This window comes from Nylanderia fulva, unplaced genomic scaffold, assembly GCF_048542155.1.
Source record: "Nylanderia fulva isolate GAGA-0341 unplaced genomic scaffold, ASM4854215v1 Scaffold194, whole genome shotgun sequence".
Taxonomy (NCBI): domain Eukaryota; kingdom Metazoa; phylum Arthropoda; class Insecta; order Hymenoptera; family Formicidae; genus Nylanderia; species Nylanderia fulva.
Window position 1 is genome coordinate 152,035 of NW_028190206.1, and position 21,043 is coordinate 173,077.

General features: G+C 50.6%; 2 protein-coding genes across 2 annotated transcripts; both read left to right on the top strand.

Annotated features, from left to right (window-relative positions):
- The first annotated feature begins 12,720 nt into the window (after positions 1–12,720).
- On the top strand, positions 12,721–13,302 carry LOC146723477 (uncharacterized). Its single transcript, XM_085481880.1, has one exon. The coding sequence runs from the start codon at positions 12,721–12,723 to the stop codon at positions 13,300–13,302; it is 582 nt and encodes a 193-aa protein (XP_085338006.1).
- Positions 13,303–18,589: 5,287 nt separating this feature from the next.
- Positions 18,590–19,057, top strand: LOC146723478 (uncharacterized). Its single transcript, XM_085481881.1, has one exon. The coding sequence runs from the start codon at positions 18,590–18,592 to the stop codon at positions 19,055–19,057; it is 468 nt and encodes a 155-aa protein (XP_085338007.1).
- Positions 19,058–21,043: the final 1,986 nt, after the last annotated feature.

Consider the following 21,043-nt stretch of genomic DNA (forward strand, 5'->3'; position numbering starts at 1 on the left):
CTTTCCCATTCGACCGACCAAGGTCTGCCAGGGAGGACAGACGGACGATCAGATCGTCGCGGAGCGACCCCCACTTCTCCACCGTCGAGCAGTTGGCTTCTTCCATAGAAGAAGCAATGGGGGTGGTGGAGGATGTTGCCCGCAAATCGGGCAACCTAAAGGGGACTTTCGTCCGCAATCTGAAAGACGTAGCGGTGGACGTCAGACAGACGACGGACGAATTACATCGTCGAGTACTCGTGACTGGCGATGCGGACGGTCTTCGCGCCGACAACGCGAAGCTGAGGCTGGAGAATGAACATCTCCGAAATCAGATAGCTTGCCTCCAAGCCTCAGTGGAGGCGTACAAGGTGCACATATGCACCGCAACGTTCGGCCAAGTCATGGCCACCCCGGGTCACCTGGCGGCCCACGAGGAGAAAGCGATGGATGGAGCCCACTCGGTTCTGCCGGAAGTTCCAGCGCAACAAACGGGACCAAACGGTCCCAACCCACCACTGCTCCCCCAGCGCGAGAAGAAGAGGGGGAGGGGGCAAAAGACGGCGAGTCACCGGCGCCGTCACGGATGAGGAAAAGGAAGACTCTCCCCAGGAGGTCAACTTCAAGGTGCCAAAAAACCCGGCACCTGAGAGGAAGGCCACCAAGATGGACCTTGGTGACCAAGTAGACACGGGTGTCCTGAGCCTAGAGACCCCCCCCCGCCACAAAGAACGGAACACCCTTTGCCGGCTCCCTGCACATCACCGCGGGAGTCTGGTGACAGGAGAACGGAGGAGAGGAGCGACCCTGGCAAGGATCTCTTTGCCAGGATCAAAGAACTCCTGGAAAGGAAGCTAGGGGCATTCCGCCAAGAAGTCTTGGCGGAAGTTATTCCAAAACCGAAGCCCCGTATCGTAAAAGAGGAGGTCTTGGTGCCTCCTCACGGTACCAAAAGGGGTTCTAGGGGAGACATGGGGGCTATCGAGGTCAGGGGGGGTGTCGTTGTTGTAGGGGGGGGAGGGGGGCCATCGGGACTTAAGTCTCGGGGACCCAATCCCCCCGCACCCGGGACCGGCACTCAGCCGAAGCCCGGATCCGGCACCCTGCCGGCACGCGAATCCGGCCCTCGACCGGCCAAGAAAAAGAAGGGGGGCGGTGAACCCCCCGTCGCGAGCAAACAGCCTGAGGCTGTCACGGCGGCCGCCACCACGGGCACTTCCCCGGTACAAACGGCGGAGGTCTGGTCCAAAGTGGTCGGCCGCAAAGAGAAGAGAGCAGCGGCCAAGGCGGCAAAGTCCGCGGCGGCCAAGCCCGTCCAGGTCCCCCAGGTACCTCAGAAGAGGGCCCTAAAAGGGACTCAGAAGGGCGAGACGTCGCGAAAAACGACCAAAGTTAGGTTGCCTCGCACCCCTCCGGCGTCAGCGATCACGCTGACGAGGCCGGAGGGATGCGAGTGCACTCTCGATAAGGCAATGGGCCTTGTGAAGCTGGCCGACTTCGGATTAACAGGACTCAGGTCCAAGAGGGCCGCCACCGGGGCACTTCTGCTTGAGGTTCCCGGTGAAGGCGGTTCCGCCAAGGCGGAAAAGCTGGCCGCCCGCATGGCGGAGGCCCTGACCGGGACGGGCATAAAAGTAGCCCGCCCGGTCAAGCGCGTGGAAGTTCGAGTCTCCGGACTATCGGACGACGCGAGCAAGGAGGAGGTAATCTCCTCCCTTGCCTTTGCGGGAGGATGTCTCGAGGGGGACATACGCGTCGGCGACATCCGACGCGCCCTCTCGGGTTTGGGAACCTTGTGGGTCCAGGCCCCGCTCGTGGCTGCCCGGCGAATTGCCGCGGCATCCGACGGGCGCGGCCTAGTTGTCGGATGGGTGATCGTGCGGGCCGAGGTACTAGCGACCCGGCCCCTGCAGTGCTACCGCTGCCTGGAGGTAGGTCACCCCAGACAGCGGTGCACAAGCACCGCTGACAGAAGCGGACGCTGTTACCGCTGCGGTGGCACAGATCACACGGCAGCGAAGTGCGAGGCGACTCCCCAGTGCCCGCTATGTACGGACCTGGGGAGACCGGCAGGACATCGTCTGGGGGCACCATCCTGTGCCCCCAAACAGAAGAAGGGAAGGAGGCGCGTCCCAGAAGGGACCCAAGGCGGCTTCTCGGAAAGGAGGAAAAGATCCACTGGGGACACTATCGCGGGGGCTTCTGGGGGGACGCCCGCAAATCTGGGCGACAACTATCGGGGGGCACCCGTTAAGGAGACCTCCCGCAGCGAAGGGACTGGTACGGGGACCAAGACACCGAGGTCGTAAATGATGGCGGATATATCCGCCACTGCCATTGCGACCAAGGTGATGCAGGCCAACCTGAACCACTACGCCGCTGCGCAAGACCTTCTGGTCGCCAGTGCGGCGCGGTGGGGGGTTGACCTTGTAGTCATCGCTGAGCCGTACTCGATTCCGCCGTCTGCGGTCTCGAGCAGGTTCGGCTCGGCGGTGATCTTGGCCCCATTGCGGCTGCCCGGCACATCCTTCGAGCGCCTTGCGGCGGGAGAAGGATGGGCAGCCGCTCGGTGGGGGGGAACTCACGGTGGTGAGCTGCTACATAAATCTGCGTCACAAGCGGCCCGTGTTTGAGAGGATCCTGGGTGCAATATGCTCCTTCGTAGCACAGTGCAGGAGCCCCAGGATCCTGGTCCTCGGGGACTTCAACTCCAAGTCGGTGGACTGGGGTTGCCCCGAGGACAGTGTAAGGGGCCGCATATTGCGGACTTGGGTGGAGGGCTCGGAGCTACGCGTTCTTAATCGCGGCTCCGAGCCTACGTGCGTCCGCGCTCAGGGGACGTCCATTGTGGACGTAACGTTCGCGACCCTCTGATGTCGCCGCCACAAGTGTCGGGGTGGAAGGTAATGGACGAGAGAACGCTGTCGGATCACAGGTATATTACCTTTGATCTGCGTCTCCCGTCCAGCAGGGTACCTCTTCGACTCACCCACCCGAGCTCACCAAGATGGGCGCTGAAGCGCCTAGACCAAGACGCGTTGCGAGCGGCCATCGCCGCCGCTGTATGGGACCCAGACGCAGACCAGGACCCATGCCCGGATACAGAGTCGGAGGCTGCCGCGCTCCGGGATGTTGCAACAAACATCTCGGACGCGTGCATGCCAAGGGCAGGAGCGGCACCCCCAAACCGGCGTTCCGTGTACTGGTGGAGTACGGAGATCGAGGATCTCCGGAATGCGTGCCTCCGGGCGCGCCACCGGTATGCGGAGCTACGACGTCTATTCCAGGGCGGAGTAGCAGTCGGGGCGGGGATGTCCGCGGAGACTGAGATGGCCCTCCGAGCAGAGTACCGCGATGCTCGCGAGGCTCTTTTGGGGGCCATCGGTAAGGCAAAATGCCGGGCATGGGAGAAGTTCATCCTCACGTTGGACCAGGACCCGTGGGGGCGATGGTCGGTTGAGTGACACTGTCCTCATCAAACGTGTGATATATACGCTCCGCGATAAGTAGTGATTAAAATAGTAAATTTACTGTTGTGGATGTTATAAACATTATTGGTCGATTGCTTTTATTGCCTAGAATATCGGTAAATGGAGGCAGATCGTTTAAACAAATGGTTTGTTAATAATAAGAGACTAAAGTATGTACACGTGCTCTCCCTGTCTAGTTACGTTGACAGGCAGATTTGGCACTTGATACTGTGACTTAAAAACGTGATAAAACTGGATTACATTATTACTGGATTATGTGTTATCATATACTTTATCATATATAGTAAGTTCAGTTAAATTTATGAACTATTATACCTTTAATAAGCGAATTAATGGTGTGACTAGTTTTGTCTCTCTCACACTAGTGGACTTGTACTACAAGTGAACATTTAATGATTTTAAACATTTTTCTGTGTTAAAAAACATTATCAACATATGTCTGTTAATGTTTCTTAGTGATTGTTAAAATTTTAAGTGACAAAACGCTTTAGTTCAGTTAAAATGATTACTTTCATTTTGGTTTATTGCTCTCTCTTTTGCTCCTATGGACTTACAGCGAGAGTGAGTATTCTCTGACTTAGACATTTTTCTAATGATAAAGAATATATTTAATATATAGTTGATGTTGTTTGTTAATGACTACAAAAATTTTGACTGAAACGGTTTATTAATTTATCTAGAAATAATAATTCCTTATTCTGACTATTGCTGTCCTTCTCTCTCTTATATCAAATCTTTGGACTCTATGATAAAACGTTTTAGATTTTTATGGTAATAGAATTGATTTGTATATGTTCTTGGTGTTCTTATTGTGATCTCTAATAGCGAGAAATAGTCGTAACAATGATAATTGTTGTTAAAAATTGAGAATAAAACTTTTGACTTTTCTCATTATATGAATGCGCTCGCGTGCTCAAAAGTGAGTTGGCTGCATTGTATACATGCTTGCTGGCGGTCTCTTATTGGCTCTATAAATCCATAGTTTATTAATTTGAAATCTGATTTTTAAACGAGCAATAACATATAATAAGTGCCTTTTTCTATTTTTTAAACAATTAGTACATAACTCTATAAGTGTTTATTATAAGACTAATATAAACTTTTGACATTTAAGACTTTAACAAGTGTATTGAAACATTCAACACGTGGCAGTCGATTATCACGGCGCATGTGTTCTGCGCAGTGCGCGCGTGCTCAAGTGGGTTGGCAGCTTGCCTGTCATATGCTGGCGACCTGCCATTGGACGTGATATGAAAGGCGCGGATTTTTGATATATATAATAACTTAATAATATAATTATTAACTAATATTATTAAAATTGAATTCATGAGGCATTGTGACTGAAGACAATTTTTTTTGATGACTTTCCTCAAGCTTGTAGGAACCTTGATACTGTATAAATTAATGTGATGATGAACTAAAAACTTTTAATTGTTTGGTTACAAATATTAATTAAGATATAGATTATTATACAGTACATAATAAAACGCTAAATATAGATAATCTAAGTGTGTGGACTTTACTATTTAGAATTTTGATAAGATAAATATAAATTTAATTTAATATAAATATTAAATAAATATATTACCATATAGTATATATTAAAACTCTAATGTATATATATTCTAAGTGCGTGGACAAATTTACTACTTGGAACTTTATAAGATAAATAATCGGTCTTAACTTACTTATAATAATGCAATTGGCAACTAGTGTGTTAATTGATTGGTGGTTTGACGCAAGCGTGTATATCATCTGTGGATGAATAACGGCTCTTATGCTGAAACACTTGGAATCGTTATGGGGATTCTAATATCCTGGCTGCATGGGCTGCGCTGTAACTTTTGAAACTGTCCTTCAAGGCTGTGCACTATATGGAGTCTCTCATCATCGATGTGCTCCTCCGTTAACTAAGTTAAGTGTAACAAGTAAATAATTATTATACACTTTGTGAAGTGAACAAGGAGACATTTATGAACATACGGTGCCAAACCGTATAGATGATTATAAATTAATTGATATAACTTTATACTTAAATCAAATCATTAATAATTGAATAATAATAGCAAGGAAGATTAATTCACGTATTAAATTACTCCTTGCTATCATGCATAGTCTATTCAAATCAAATCAATTTATAATTTATAATTGATATTGATAACATATAATATAATTGATAGACAAAGACTTTAAACTTTTACGTCATACCTGATACATATTAAAGTACTTATTTATATAATTACCTCCTCGAGGCTACGTTTTGTGCTATCTCTGTGCCTTACGGACTGGGATCCCTTGTTGAATTTTATGATTATTCCATGCGTCTGACCCTCGGTGCATGTATAGAAGGCATAAGAGATTATTAATAATGATAATAATAACTATTAAAACCTATGCCTCTTTATAATGGGGCTGATGAGTGATTAGTTATAAATTATAAATGACAGTTAATAAGGCTTTAAAATCTTACATTATGATATAGATAAGTTGTCAAATGAGTAACTTTCTTTTGAAGTTATACTTGCTATCTCTGTGCCTGGAAGATATTGGTCCTTTCTCTTGTCGTGATAAAATCTCGTGATTTATCTCAGGCATAGATAATCCTCGGATATTGCATGTAAAATATACAAGAAATTACTAAATGTCTTCTTCAATAGTAAAAATAATTCTCTTATTTTATCATATATTGAGGTATCATTATCACATAAAGACATTATTTATTGAACAATTTGACAAACTTTATTAAGATTATTATATATTTTGCATATATTATTATATATTGATGATCTATTGATATGTGCAAATAATGAACAATTGTTAACTACAAGTTGATATAGTCGTGCATGGAAATCAGTATTAATATTCTTTGACATTAATTTAAAGTGTATGATAGTGTGTTTATAAACATTTATTCAGTAACAGTATATTATTGATCTTCAATGTACATACGTTCAAAAGGCCTATTACATGTCCATATTGTGATAACGGATTAACTTAGTTTAATCACATGAATTATTGAACTTATTAAAATACCTAATTCTTATTTAGACTTATAAAGTGAGTATCAACGTAATTTTACGAACGCATCTGCATTACATTACATAGCCTACGTATGAACCTTAGTCTATATAGATCAAATTAATTCTGATCTAATACATACTGTATGTATTGATGATTGACTAATTCAATCTTCCTTACAATTGACACAACTTATCACCTGTTACCCTAAATAAGGATAGTTGAACAGAAATAGAAATTTACAATTTGGACGTGACTCTCCTACACGCAACCTGGAACATCTTGCATGATCCTTCCTCGATCTTTTGAGGATTGGGTTTCACTGCGATTGCGGGAGTGCGGCTTTATCTGTCTGGTGAACATTAGGAGTCCTAGTTGTTGCATTGTAACAACTTTTGGGATCTCTGCACTTTCGCCCAAGTCGCCGCAGCCTTGAAGTGTTACGCCGGAATATTCCCACATGTCACTACTGAAGGCATAAGATGGTTTCTGTGGAGGATTTTGTGGAACACTGCGTGGAACAATGGTCTCTCTCCGACTATACTGCTAAATAGAGCAATTGAGGCCATCCAACAACTAGAAGTTATAATTCCTGATAAGCTGGAATATAGTTTCAGGCTCAAATTAATAGAGGCATGTCTCAGATTAATTTATCGTCGCGGCTACAAAATGTTCTGTGCTAGGTCGTTCCTATTAGGAAAACTGAAAAGATTTGAAGACCTTATCAGAGAAAACCCGGAATTAAGTGTTGTGAGAGGTGACTCTTCCCCAGATTTGAATATATTAGATCTAAATATTTTAGATGAGAATTCTTGTCTTCAGAAAGAGTACTATTTGAATAGCGATTGTAGAGATCAGCTACTTTCATTACTAGCTGACAATAGCGTAAAAGAACATATTACTGATGTTAAAGTAGTGAAAGATCTAAATAGAACACAGGACGTACTAAGTCGCTGCTTACGTTCTATTGAAGAAAAAAAGGATTATCTAAGCAGTCTAAATGATGAATTTAGTCTTATTATTCGATCGCTGGCTAACATAACATCTGAAGCTAATAAACCGGACGGATTACACATCGACGACCTTGGCATTCACATGGATATCGAGCACAGGGGAAGGCCACCTCTTAACAAACCAAACTTATACGAATCTATGGCAGACAACAAGGAAAACGATTATGATTTAACGCCGCAGGAGAACTTCGGAACCTCCAGCGACCGGCTTGGTGATGTTGTCGTCCCCGGCATCGCCTTGTCGTCATCTATCGAGGGGCTAACTCGGGTGTCTCCGGTGGGCACCCGAGTGGAACTGGCTACCACCGAGGATTGCGTACAGACACGTGCGCCATCCATGGAAGAGAATCCACTGGGCGATATACCCTCCGAAAGCTGTCAGGAGACAATATACAGGGAGGAAGCGATGGTGACTGATGATCTGGTTAAAGAAACCTCTGTCACGGTCCCCAATACTCCATCAATTAAGAGGAAAGCGGACAGGTTTCCAGAAGAAAAAGAAGCCTACCCGTCTAAAAGTAGATTTGCGGATGGCAGAGTCCGCTCTGAAATAGATAGTAGCCGACTCGAGACGAACCAAGAAGATCCGGCTCATGACTCGGCTAGAACAAGGACTAGCGCGTCACCTGAGGAGAAGAATCTTCATCTTCAGACGCGTAGGAGTAATAGACTGAAGACTCTGAGGACTGGTAAATCAGATAAATTTGATAAATTTGAACCTCTCAGGAGGAGACGCGAGGCTAGGACAAAGAAGATTGAACCAAGAGGACGATGTTGATTTTACGCAATCTATCGAAATCACCTCCTCATCGGACAACAATAATGATGGCGATAATTTAACTAATTGCAGAACTACTAGATCAGCTAGTCAAATGGCTGCCCTTTTGGCCAGTAGCAATCACAGTGCCGAGGATACCTTTGGTGACGAATTTAACAAAAATAAGTCAAGGAAACGACTTACTAATAGAGCCCTTAGGAAAAACATTACCACTGTTACTGAGGTTCAATTAGAAAATGAACTGAAATATCAGAGAGAGAATTGGTTGGAGTGTTCTGGTAATGAGCTGGGTGCTCGTGGCCTCGACTATTTGCACGAGCTCGACAAGCAGTGGCAGGTGTCATCTAACATCGCTGGTTTTGTAAAAGCAAAGATGAAGAATTACAACAAGGTTGTTTCCAACATTCTAAGAGTCATGGTAGAGAAAATCGACGCAACTGGCGATCCGGCTCGCTTAAAGAAGGAAAATTTGAATCTTAACAAGGGCCTCAGAGAGATGGAGCGAAGAGAGATTAGAAGCCAGACCGAAATAGAGGATTTGTATAAGAAGCTCAATGCCTTAAAAAAAGAGGTAAGGTCATTGAAAAAGGACTTAAAAAGCTCCTCAAAGGACAAGATGAACTCTCCTAAAGTAAAGGAAAATCTTAGTAAGGGTACTGAACCTAAACTCTCTAAAGATAAACTTGATATTAATACTTACCCATCCTTACCGGGTCTTTCGAGAGAGCGGTTGGATGACGACGGCTGGCATAAGGGAAAGGGTTCGTTCCCTTGGAGAAAAACAGATATAGGTGCGCCCAGGCTTGCTTCTGAAAAGGAACCTGGAAAAGAAATAGGAGGTCCTGACTTGCAACCCAAAAAGCACACCCCTTCAACATCCAAAAAGGGAATCAAGGTTACTGGCAATGTGCAGCTGGTTCCTCCCTCCTCCCCCCTCCTATCTGAAGATAACCTGGATGGAGGATGGCGGAGAGTGGGCAGGAATGGTAGACCTGTCAGGCTCCGCAACGACAACATCGAGCGCAAGAAAGTCGTGCAACAGATGAGTTTGGAATCTGATGCGGGGGCCTCGGTCAAGAAATCTAAATTTAACAATCCAAGGAGCAATATCAACAGACTCGGTAACAAAAGGAGATTAAAGTCTGCGGTAGTAACGATCAAAAGTAAATCCGCCGAAATATTTAACGCGGAACTACTGCGCAGAGTCAAAGAAGCTGTGTCGCTGGACCAGCTGGGCATTAAAAATACAAAAGTTCGTACTGCGGCTAGCGGCGGGATCGTCATTGAGGTCCCTAGTCCTCAAGGCAACCAGATGGCTGGCTTACTGCGAGCTAGCATTGAAAGGGTCCTCAAAAACGACGCAAAAGTTGCCAACCCTATAGAGATGGGTGAACTTCGTATTCGCGGAATAGACCACGCAACGTCGCGAGAAGAAGTTCAAGATGAACTAGCCAATTTGAGCGAAGTTCATAAAGATTACTTTAAACTGAGTAATATTAATTGGATGCGAGATGGTCTCGGTATGATATGGGTTCACTGCCCGATCAATGCGGCTATTAAGATTGCTGAAAAAGGCCTTCTAATATTAGGATGGACGAGAGTTCGAGTGGAATTTCTGCATAAGAGACCTGTTCAATGTTTCCGGTGCTGGAAGTTCGGCCATGTTAGAACAACATGCACCTCGAAGATAGACAGAGCAGGCTCATGTTTCAAGTGTGGTGATCATGGCCACCCAGCCAATCAGTGCACAAATTCCTTTCACTGCGTAATATGCGCTGGGTTGAAAAGGGACTTCAAGCACAGACTAGGCTCTCAGATATGTATAGAGAACCAAGGCTTTAAGGTGGGTACTCGATCGTTTAAAGAGCCTGAAAGACTAACTCATCGGACAAGAGATATAGAGCCCTCAACTTCGGATTATTATGGTTAATATTTACCAAGCTAACCTTAATAATAGTTGGCCTGCCTTGGATCTTTTAAAACAACATGCATTGGAAAACTCTACCGGCTTATGTATCATTTCCGAACCCCCAGCGTCAATGAGGGGTAGTCGGGAAATTTTTAGAAGCTTGGACGGCTCTTCGGCTATTTTATGGTTCCCTGAATTTACGGGCAGAATAAGACACAAATCGGTTTTACGCAAATGAAGATCTGTTACTGTTATTTTTGACGAAATAGTAGTAACTAGCTGCTACATCTCACCTAACGTGAATAGCCATATTTTTGAGAAATTTCTGGAGGATTTATATCCTAGAATTCCTGATATACAAGTTGAGATACTGATTGGCGGAGACTTCAACGCTAAATCTGCCCACTGGGGTTCTAGATATTCAAACAGACGAGGTGACCTTGTGATGAGCTGGGCGGCCTCCTGCGGATTGGTATTGGTCAATTCGGGGAACCTTTCTACCTGCGTCAGGCCTCAGGGTGAGTCGATTGTTGACCTAACCTGGGCCTCACCTTCCGCACTCACTAGATTAAAGAACTGGAGGGTTATGGATGACGTGATCTCTCTCTCTGATCACCAATATATTGCTATGGTTTTTGTTTCTCAGAGTTCTTCTAACGAAAAAGTAAAGGTTGGCAAAAGGTGGAACTTTGCCAAAATAGATAAAGAACATTTCACTGAGGCGGTCGAATTCACCATACAATACGGTCCAGAAATAACTGATGAATATAATGACTCTCCAGATGAATATGCATTCTGGATAACTCGTATAGTTACCGAAGCTTGTGATACATCAGCTCCTATATGCCGAGGGAGGAATGTCAGGAGAAATCTTCATTGGTGGACAGACGAGATTTCATCATTAAGAAAGGCTGCTATTGCCGCTCGTAGACTCTGGTTCAGAGGCAAATCAAGGAAACTGGATAACGCTACCATCGAGAATAGATGTCAACTTTTCAAATTAGCTAAGAAAAAATTAAGGAACGCCATCAAACAAGCCAAAAACCGAGCCTGGCAGGATCTTATCCTTACAATCAATAAAGATCCATGGGGGTTACCATATAAGCTGGTTTTAAATAAGCTAAGGAAGACAGGTCTTGCAATTTCCGAACAACTGGATGTTGATCTCTTAAATAAGAAGCTGGATGAGCTTTTTCCTCACAACATTTTGTCTGGTAGGCCAATCAATGAGAATTCTTCCGCTAATTTTGAATGGGATGAGGAATGGAATGTTGGACATCACGAGATCCGTAAATATATTATCAAGCGCACAATTAAAAACACGGCTCCCGGTCCAGATGGTCTCAAGATGTCTATATGGAAGGGCGCCCCGGGCAGTCTCCTTTCACATGTGAGGGAGTGTTTCACCGGGTGTCTTAAGTCGAGTGTTTTCCCAAGGAGCTGGAAACGTTCCTCCCTAGTACTGATTCCAAAAGGTAGGGCGGATATTTCGCCGGGTGTTGGGCTTCGCCCAATATGTCTGTTGGATGAACTCGGCAAAGCACTTGAGAGGATCATCGCTGGCAGGATTAACGACTGAATGGAGGAGAACCCTGATCATCGGCTTTCAGGGGAGGAATATGGCTTTCGCAGGAAGCGTTCGACCATCGACGCTTTGAGGGCTGTCAAGAACTACATCCTGACTTCATTTGGCAGAAACGAATATGTCATAGCTGTTGGACTGGATATCGCCAACGCTTTCAATTCAGTGCCTTGGTCGGTCATTTTACAGGCTATGGAAAGAGAAGGCTTCCCGATCTATATCCGCAGAATAGTTGGCAATTATTTGTCGGATAGATTCATACTTTACAAGAATTGTAAAGGTGAACAATGTGAGAGGAGAGTCGTTGCTGGTGTTCCGCAGGGGTCGGTCTTAGGGCCACTTCTGTGGAATATTGCTTTTGACTCCGTATTGAGGCTCCCTCTGGAACCTGGAGTTAAGGTATTCTGTTACGCGGACGATACTTTGGTTCTGTCAACATCAAATAACATTGATAACGCTGTCGCAAGGGCTAATACCCAAATTGCAAGAACGGTTAGAATAATTAAGGACATGGGCCTCAGGATTTCGGAATCGAAGACTGACGTGGCTCTCTTCTGGAAAGGTAGGAAACCATCCAATATGCCTTCCGTAAGTGTTGGTGACTCTTGCATCGTCGCGTCTGATCACATTAAATATCTTGGAGTAATTATGGACAGAAGATTGAAGTTTTACGAACACATCAAGTATGTGTCGGAGAAGGTCACCAGGTTTCTAGAGCCTTTAACAGGCTTATGCCTAACTTGAGGGGGCCTGGAGAGAACAGGAGACAATTATACGCAAAGGTACTATCGTCTATAGTGCTATACGCCTCCCCAGTCTGGGCTGATGAGTTTCTGGTCGCTCCGCGTGCAATTGGGCGTCCTCTAAAAAGTGTTCAGAGAGCAGTTGCGATAAGAGCTGCTGCTGCTTATAGGACGGTGTCGTTCGATGCGGCGACCCTTTTGGCCCGTATGCCTCCTTGGTTTTTGGAGGCCACTATGAGACGCAGGCTTTATGATTGTCTTAAGGAGTTGAGAGATGTGGAAGACGGTGCGGACAAGGCAGATATCAAATCGCAGGAACACGCTTTAATGATAAGACAGTGGGAGGTCTTTTTGCAGAGATCCGACGCCCGGGGTCTCCGTACTATAGTAGCTATTGGACCGTATTTGCGGGACTGGATAGACAGGCGATTTGGCCGCGTAAACTTTTACATGTCTCAAATGATGACCGGTCACGGCTTGTTTGGACACTTCCGACACAAAATAGGAAAAAAGAAGTCTCAGTCTTGTAACCATTGCTTGTGCAACGATGACACGGCTGAACACACTTTACTGGACTGCCCTGCTTTTAAAGATCAGAGACACAAGCTCATAAATAACCTTGGATTTGATAACAATGTCAACCTAACGCTGGGTGCCATAATATCAAAAATAATATATTCAGAGGCTTATTGGACATCATTCTTGGAATTTTGCTCGGTCGTCATCGGCATAAAGGAGGCTGAGGAGAGGCGGATCGAAAGATTAATCCTTTCCTCACCGTCTGAATAGATGACATGAACGTGATAAAAAGTGTCCTGTAGACACCAACGATTATAAACCTCCTCCCCCCTTTTTCCTCTCCCCATTTTATTTCCTCTTTCTTTTCCTTATTCTCCCTTTTCCTCCTTAATTTTAGAGTGATACCCCACCCTAATGCGGACAGGGAATCCTGGCGGGGCGCTGAGAATCTCATTGCACGTTTGCGTTACGGTGGGCGGGAATAAATGGCATTGCACTGTGGCGCGCTGTTCTTTCTCTTAGATAAGTTTTGTTATCTGGACTTGCCGGTCTGATTATTTAGTATGGTGTTAGATCTCAAATTACTGGTGTTTTCAAGCACGGACGCGAGACGACCCTCTAGAAGTTATGCGAAAGCGGTTCCCGGAGGATCGTCGTAAGCGGTTAGGACTGCCACCGTCAGGTTTAGTGGGTCGGGTCAGGACCTTCTGTCCTCACCCATCCCCACATAACAAAGCCTCTCCCCGAGGCGGCGTATGTGTCAAGCACATTCCTGACGCTTAAAAAAAAAAAAAAAAAAAAGGACCCGTGGGGGCGGCCGTACAAACTTGTACGCATCCCTCAGGGGCACTACAGACTCATCCCTGTAGTGTACGGGTGTCGCAATCCCGAGGTACCCGAGCTGGAGTGTGTGGTGATGGATGAACGAGGTGCGATGGGCGTGCAGGCCCTGAAAAGGACTTGTCCACTGCACTAGATGAAGGAAAACACTGACATAACACCCGGGGGGGAGGCCCCGTTAGCCGAGTAAGGCAACCTCCTAAGGGGAAGGAAAACCCCCGACAGATAAAACCAATTTCTTTTTTCAGAAAACATGAGTGGCAAGGAAAAAGAAGAGAACGTCCCGGGTTCGGGTACCGGGAACCGGCGTGGGGGGGGGGGTGTAGGCCTGGCTCCCCCCTCGTCGTCATCGAACGACAGGTCGTCCACGGATTTGCCGGCTGGGTCCGTGGATTGGAACACGACAGCGCCGAAGATCAAGCCGAAGAAGGACGTGGAGGGTCAGCTGATTGAGCTGACCACTACCTGGGAGGGATTGAGTGAGGATGTCGATACGATTGATTTCGCGCTCGATGTCTGGAAATTCCTCTCAGACGAGCAGGTGCGTGTCTTTCGCCAGCGTGACACATATAGGCGCCTAAAGGAGCAGGTCCGCGCTTATATAAAGAGATGCTCGAGTGGCGTCACAAAGTTTTGTGGTCGCCATCTATGTGTGGAGTATGTCACTCGTGAGGCCATGGAACTAAAGAGACGTGGCCTGGAAGTTATTCAGGAAGAACCTGATCTCTTTAACAAAGAGGTTGAGGAGGTTCGGGGAGACTCGCCGATGGGTGGAATTCCTGATGTGAGTATGGGTGAAGATGCGTTGGGCGCTGCCTCTGCCTCCCCTGGGAGTTTGGATGGCGCGCTTGACGTGTCGGAGCCCGGATTTCACCTTAGCCCGGTAGAGGTCCTCGACCGGGAGCAGATTCTGGCGAACAACTGCTGGGCTTATGCGGAGGAAGTCGAAAGACTTGAAGCTCGAGTTGCCTCACTGGAGGCTGACAACAAGAAACTCCACGAAGATCTGGAGTCGATGAGGAGATTGGCTGCTCCCCTTCCTCCCTCTTCTGGGGAGAAGGAAGCGCCCCCTCGGAAAAGGAAGTCGCGACGGAAGCGGAATGGAGGGGCGGACTCCGAACCGGAAATTTCCGGTAAGGGGACTGTCTCTGCGGTTCGGAGGACTCTATTTGAGTCCTCCTCTGATGCGGCTTTGCGGGAGGACCCACACCAGCAGCTAATAGCGCGGGTGGGTCTTTTCATCGATGAGCGTCTTTCTGGGGCGCTTGGGGGCCTGAGGCGGGCTGTAGAGTCCCTCAGGTCCTCACTGGAGTCTCGGGGGAGTGGGGCAGTTTTGCCTGCCTCCGCTCCTTCTACCAGCGAGGTTTCCCCTGTCCTCTCCATGCGTAAGCGGGGGAGGCGGAGTCGTGGTGGTAGATTGGCGGCCTGCTCTCCGGGGGCTGGGTTGCCTGCTTCGTCGGCGACTGTTATGGTTGCCGGTGGGTCGGGTGGCCTGGGTCCTGGGGTGGCTCGGGCGTCGGGCCTCGCGGCTGGCCCTGGGTTGGGTGCGCGTCGGGGCCGAGTGGTTCGAGCTGCGCGAGTTCCGAGTGGGTCGGCCGTACAACTCGTTTCTACGAGGGGCCGGTCCTACTCGGACATTTTGAAGGAGGCAAGGTCGCGCGTTGACCCCGAGGAGTTGGGCATTGGCCCGATGAGGATGAGGTTTGGTGTGACTGGGGGCCTGCTTTTGCAGGTCCCTGGAAAAGACACGGCTGCGAAGGCGGACCTGTTTGCAGGCAGATTGCGGGAGGTCTTCTCGGGAGGAGACGTGGTGGTCTCCCGCCCCCAGAAAACCATGGAGCTCAGGCTTCGTGGTACTATGGGGGAGGAGACCGCCTCGCGCGAGGAGATTTTGGAGGCGCTGGGGTCTCTGGGGGGATGCAGCGCGGGGGATATCCGGATCGGGTCGATTCGGTCCCTGCCGCGGTCCCCCTTGAGTACCCTTTGGGTGCGTTGCCCGTTGGCTGTTGGCCAAGAGGCCTTGTCGACGGGTAAACTCCGTGTAGGTTGGAACACCCTGGAGGTCGAGGTACTTCGTGCCCGGCCTCTGAGGTGTTTCAGGTGCCTCAAGTTGGGGCATGCGCGAGTTAATTGTGCGTCTGACGTGGATCGCTCGCGGTGCTGTTACCGCTGTGGTGTCGAGGGACACCAAGCGGCGGGGTGCGTCGCCACTCCCCGTTGTCCGGCTTGCTCGGACGGTGGGGAGTCGGCTCGACATGTCCTGGGGGGTCGGGGATGCGTTCCGCTTCCCCCTCCTCTCGGGCAACAGACAACCGGGGCGAAAGATAGGCGCCAGGCTCCGGGCCGTCCTGATGGGGGACGGCCTTTGGAGATCGAGGCTGCCTCAGCAGCTAAGTAGCGTTTCTTAAATGTTGTAGTTGTTATGTCTTTACTAGGTAGCGGCGATGGGTTTGGAGTGCCGGGGAGGTTGCTGAAAGGTGACTCCGCGGCCTCCTTGCCCGCGCCAGGTTCATGTTTTGTCTTAGTTTTTCTCGTCTTTCGTCCATAGGTGGTGTGAACATCATGCACCACCTTTATATGTCTTTCGGCCACTGTGCCTTCGCTGTTGGCCCCTAGAGGGCTGGGCCCTTATTTGGTTTCTTTGTGGACGTGTACATGTTTGTATATATGTTTGTCCATATAGTTGGTGACGTCCCGTGACGTCAACTTCATGTGGGGTGGGTGGCTGCGGTCACCTCGCCAACCAGGTCAACAGGGGGAGGAGTGGGGGCTCCAATCCCATTGCACGTTGACCTCGGGTATGGCCGGGGGGTGAGCTGATAGCCCGGCTCCCCCCTATTTACCCTCTCGGGGTGAGGGTATTGGACGGGTCAACTCCTCAAGTTGCCCAGGGATGCGTCCTTAACAGGACCAGGTCATGGGTGTCCACCGTGAAGTAATGCGTTTGCGGTTCCGCGGTGGACAATACCCGTCAAAGACCAGGGGCTATAGTCAGGTTTTAGGCTGGTACCCCGTCCGATAGTCCTCCGGGATACTACGGACGGGAATCCGCCACGAAGCCTCCTGGCCCTCCTTCAAGGGTCAGGACGCAAAGTTTGGTTTAGGCAAATTTCCTGACTCTAAAAAAAAAAAAAAAAAAAAAAACTTGTACTCAAGAAATTGCGTGCATGGGCCCCCCCGGTGACGGAGTCATTAGACCCCCAGTTCTTGGGCGGGGTCGTCGACACCCTGTTCCCTGGCACTCAGGGGCAGGAGCGGCCTCGCCCAGAAGACCAGGACGTATCCTGGTCCGAGGACAATCTGGGGGTCACGGAGGATGAACTTAACAAGGCCATGCGCCGTCTGGGAGCCAAAGACACGGCTCCGGGTCCAGACGGCGTTCATGGCCGAGTCTGGGTCGTGGCGCGCAACGCTCTCGGTCACCGGCTCAGGAGGCTCTTCAATGCATGCCTGAGCCGGGGTGAGTTCCTTCCGCAGTGGAGGGGCGCTAAGCTAGTGCTCCTCCACAAAGAGGGACGGTCCGCGGACTCACCTTCGGCGTATCGGCCGATCTGTCTGCTCGACGAGGTGGGCAAATTGTTCGAAAGAATAATCGTCAATCGCCTCGTCGAGCACCTGTCCCACGTGGGGCCAGACCTGGCGGAGTGCCAGTACGGTTTCCGTGCGGGACGCTCGACCATCGATGCTATCGAGCATGTGAGGTCCCTCACGGAGAGCTGTGTCGCCCGGAAGGGTGTTGCGCTAGCTATATCGTTTGATATAGCGAACGCATTTAACACCCTCCCATGGGCTAAGATAAGGGAGGCGTTGCGCGAGCACGCGGTGCCTCCCTATCTCCGCCGGGTGCTGGACGCCTACCTAAGGAACAGGTGGGTGGAATACACAGACAGTGAGGGAGCGATACGTCGGAGGGCCGTGTTTGCGGGAGTTCCACAGGGGTCCGTGTTGGGCCCCATCCTGTGGAACTTGGGGTATAACACGGTTCTGCGGACCGTCTTGCTCCCGGGGGTCACGGTAGTCTGCTACGCAGACGACACACTACTCGTGGCCACGGAGGCGGACTGGCTCGAGGCCCACTCTCGAGCCGAGGTAGGGGCGCGACAATTGGCCGCGCGGATTCGCGACTTAGGTCTCCGGGTAGACCTGCGTAAGACCGAAGCGCTATGGTTCCATGCGCCTAGGCGGCGGGTCCCGGGCCCGGTGACGACGATCCGGTTGAGTGAGACCACACACATCAGGACAGGGGCCAAGGATGCGATATCTCGGCCTCTTTCTGGATGGCTCTTGGGCCTTTAAAAGTCACCTCGACGTAATGACCCCCCGTGTAAAGGGAGCATCTCTGGCGTTGGGCCGAGTGCTCCCCAATAAGGGGGGTCCCAAGCACGCGGTGCGCCGTCTATACCTAGGCGTGATACGGAGCATGGCCCATTACGGGGCCCCGGTGTGGGCGCGCGACCTTCGCGCGTCGCCGCACAACAGGAGAGTCCTCCTGCAGATGGGGCGGCGCGCGGCACAGAGGATCGCGCGCTGTTACCGTACCGTATCCGCCATGGCGGCGCATATCCTCGCGGGGGTCCCACCACTGGACCTCTTGGCGGAGATGTACTCCAAATTGTACCGACGTACAAAGGAGATCCGCCGGGGGGTACCCAAGGGGGCCTCCGAGGAACTGGACCGCGAAGTCGAGGTGGCCAGGTCCTAAGCCTGGCGGTCTCTAATGGCGCAGTGGCAACGCCAACTGGCCGATTACGGCCACTTGGAGATCGTCAGGGCCGTCCAACCCGTCTTCGATAGATGGATGGACGGCAGCCGTGGTCTCACTTACGAGATGTCACAGATACTCTCCGGGCATGGTTGCTTCGGAGAGTATCTGTTCCGGATCGGCCGTGAGTCCGCACCAACGTGTCGCGCGTGCAACTCCGCGCCGGACTCCGTCGCTCATACACTGCAAGAGTGCCCCGCCTGGGCGGAGGAGCGACGCGAGCTCCGGGCGGAGTTGCGGATAAGGTACCTCACGATACCGGCTATCGTTGATGCAATAGCCGGTGAAGGTGAGGAGAGGGAGAAGAAGTGGCAAGCCTTCTGCCACTTCTCGTCCCGTGTCATGGGCAGCAAGGCGGCTGCGGAGAGAGAGAGAGAGAGAGATGGCGGGAGACCCCACACATGGGCCCAGACGCCCTCGTAAGAGGCGTCTCGGCCCCATGCCGCTCCCGGATCCCCCGTCGTCATTCGGCCCATCTTCGGATGGGCGGGCGGCGGCGGCCCCGAGGGTGGCAATCGCGGGGGCTGGAGCAACACCGGCCCCCATGGGGGGAATTGCGCAAGGGCTCCCCCCCGGGGGTCTCCCGCCATCCCGAGCCTCGTTGAGGCTCGGATGAGACGGGCGAGAGGGGAGTTAAGGCCTGCCCTATTTCAGGGCACCCTAACTCCCCCCCCCCCCGCAATTCGGACACGGGTGTAGCGCCGGGGGCCTTGCCTCCCTTGCGCGTGCGTGCCGGGTGTGCGGCGGCGGGTCACCTCGTCCCTTTCGGATAAGGGGAGGTTGGCCCGTCGCCGCAGTTGGTAGGTGGCGCAAGTCTTGTGGGGGAGGATGTTTCTTCCCCTTTCCCGGACATCTGCGAGAGAAAAGGAAGGAGTGCGGAGGGGAGATGTCACGCATATCTCCCCTCCAGCACATAGATGATCGACGGGTGGGGAGCTAGTCCCCCACCCATGAGCAGAAATGCCCCCCCCCGTGCGAAAGGTGGTCTCACACCAGAAGCCACCTCCAACAAACCACGGGGGGGGCCGGGGGGTGAGGTGTCCGGACGGGGGTCCGGCCCTCATTCCGACCCCTGTTGTTAGGGCGGTGTGCCGGTGGGGTGGTTCCCCAACACACCGCGGAGGTGGGGATGAGGATAACTCCTCCCCACCTCGAGAATCGGGGTGCAGTCATGAACAGACGGCACCCCAGGGCCGAGGGTGTTCCCCCAAATGCTTATCGCAACGGGGACACCCTCTGACAGGCCAATGGTAGGCAACCCGTGTGGTTTTAATGGGTCGGGGGAGTCCCCGGGATACATTTGAGTCCCGGAGGCATGGATCCCAGCCCCACATAACCTGTCCACCTCCCCCGAGGTGGCGGGTATGCGGTTGCGCATTTCCACACGTAAAAAAAAAAAAAAAAAAAAAATAGTGTACAAGCCAAACCGCCAAAGGTTTCCTCAAGGGCACTACGGACTCATCCCTGTAGTGTACGAGTGTCGCAATCCCGAGGTACCCGAGCTGGAGTGTCTGGTGATGGATAAACGGGGTATGATGGGCGTGCAGGCCCTAAAAAGGACTTGTCCACTGCACTAGGTGAAGGAAAACACTGACATAACACCCGGGGGTAGGCCCCGTTAGCTGAGTAAGGCAACCTCCTAAGGGAAAGGAAAACCCCCGACAGAAAAAACCACTTTTTCTTTTTCAGATGGGATGACAACGAAGAAAAGAGACGACTTCCCAGGGTCGGATACTGGGAACCGGCGTGGGGGGGGTGCAGGCCTGGCTCCCTCCATGTCGTCATCACACGACAGGTCGTCTGTGGCTTTGCCGGCTGGGGCTACAGATAAGGAAGCGACAGTGCCGAAGGACACTAGGAGGATCCGTAGGACTCATGAGGGCCTTATGGTCCGGGATAATGGAATCGATCCCAAGTATGTCAGGAGACTGCTTGCACGGATCGATTCCAGGTGTCATGTGTTGGAGGAGTACCGTGTGCTCCTCGAATACAGCGAGAAGCACACCATTAAGTGTTGGTGTTCGCGGGCGCGCTGGGACTTTGTCCCAAAGTGTCCCGCGTGCGGAACCGAGGATTCTCCGTCTCCGGTCATCGAGAGTGAGGAGTGCTCGGACGAGCCTGAAGGCAGCGGCGAGGGACCTTTCCCGTCTCCGGACAGGATGCGTGGGGCGAGCGACGACGAGGAAGCTGGGGGAGACCTCACCTTCGTGTCGCTCCCTTCGCCGTTTTCGGAGGACGAGGCAGAGGAGAGAGATCCGACGTGGAGAGTCCATGACGAAAGGATCCTCACGGGCAGAAAGCAGTACCCTCCTAAGAAGAGTGCTGCTAATCGTGCAGGTAAGTCCGGCGCGCGCGGTAGGGGTCGCCCTAAGACTACGGGCGACTATGCTGGACTCACGGAAGCCAAAG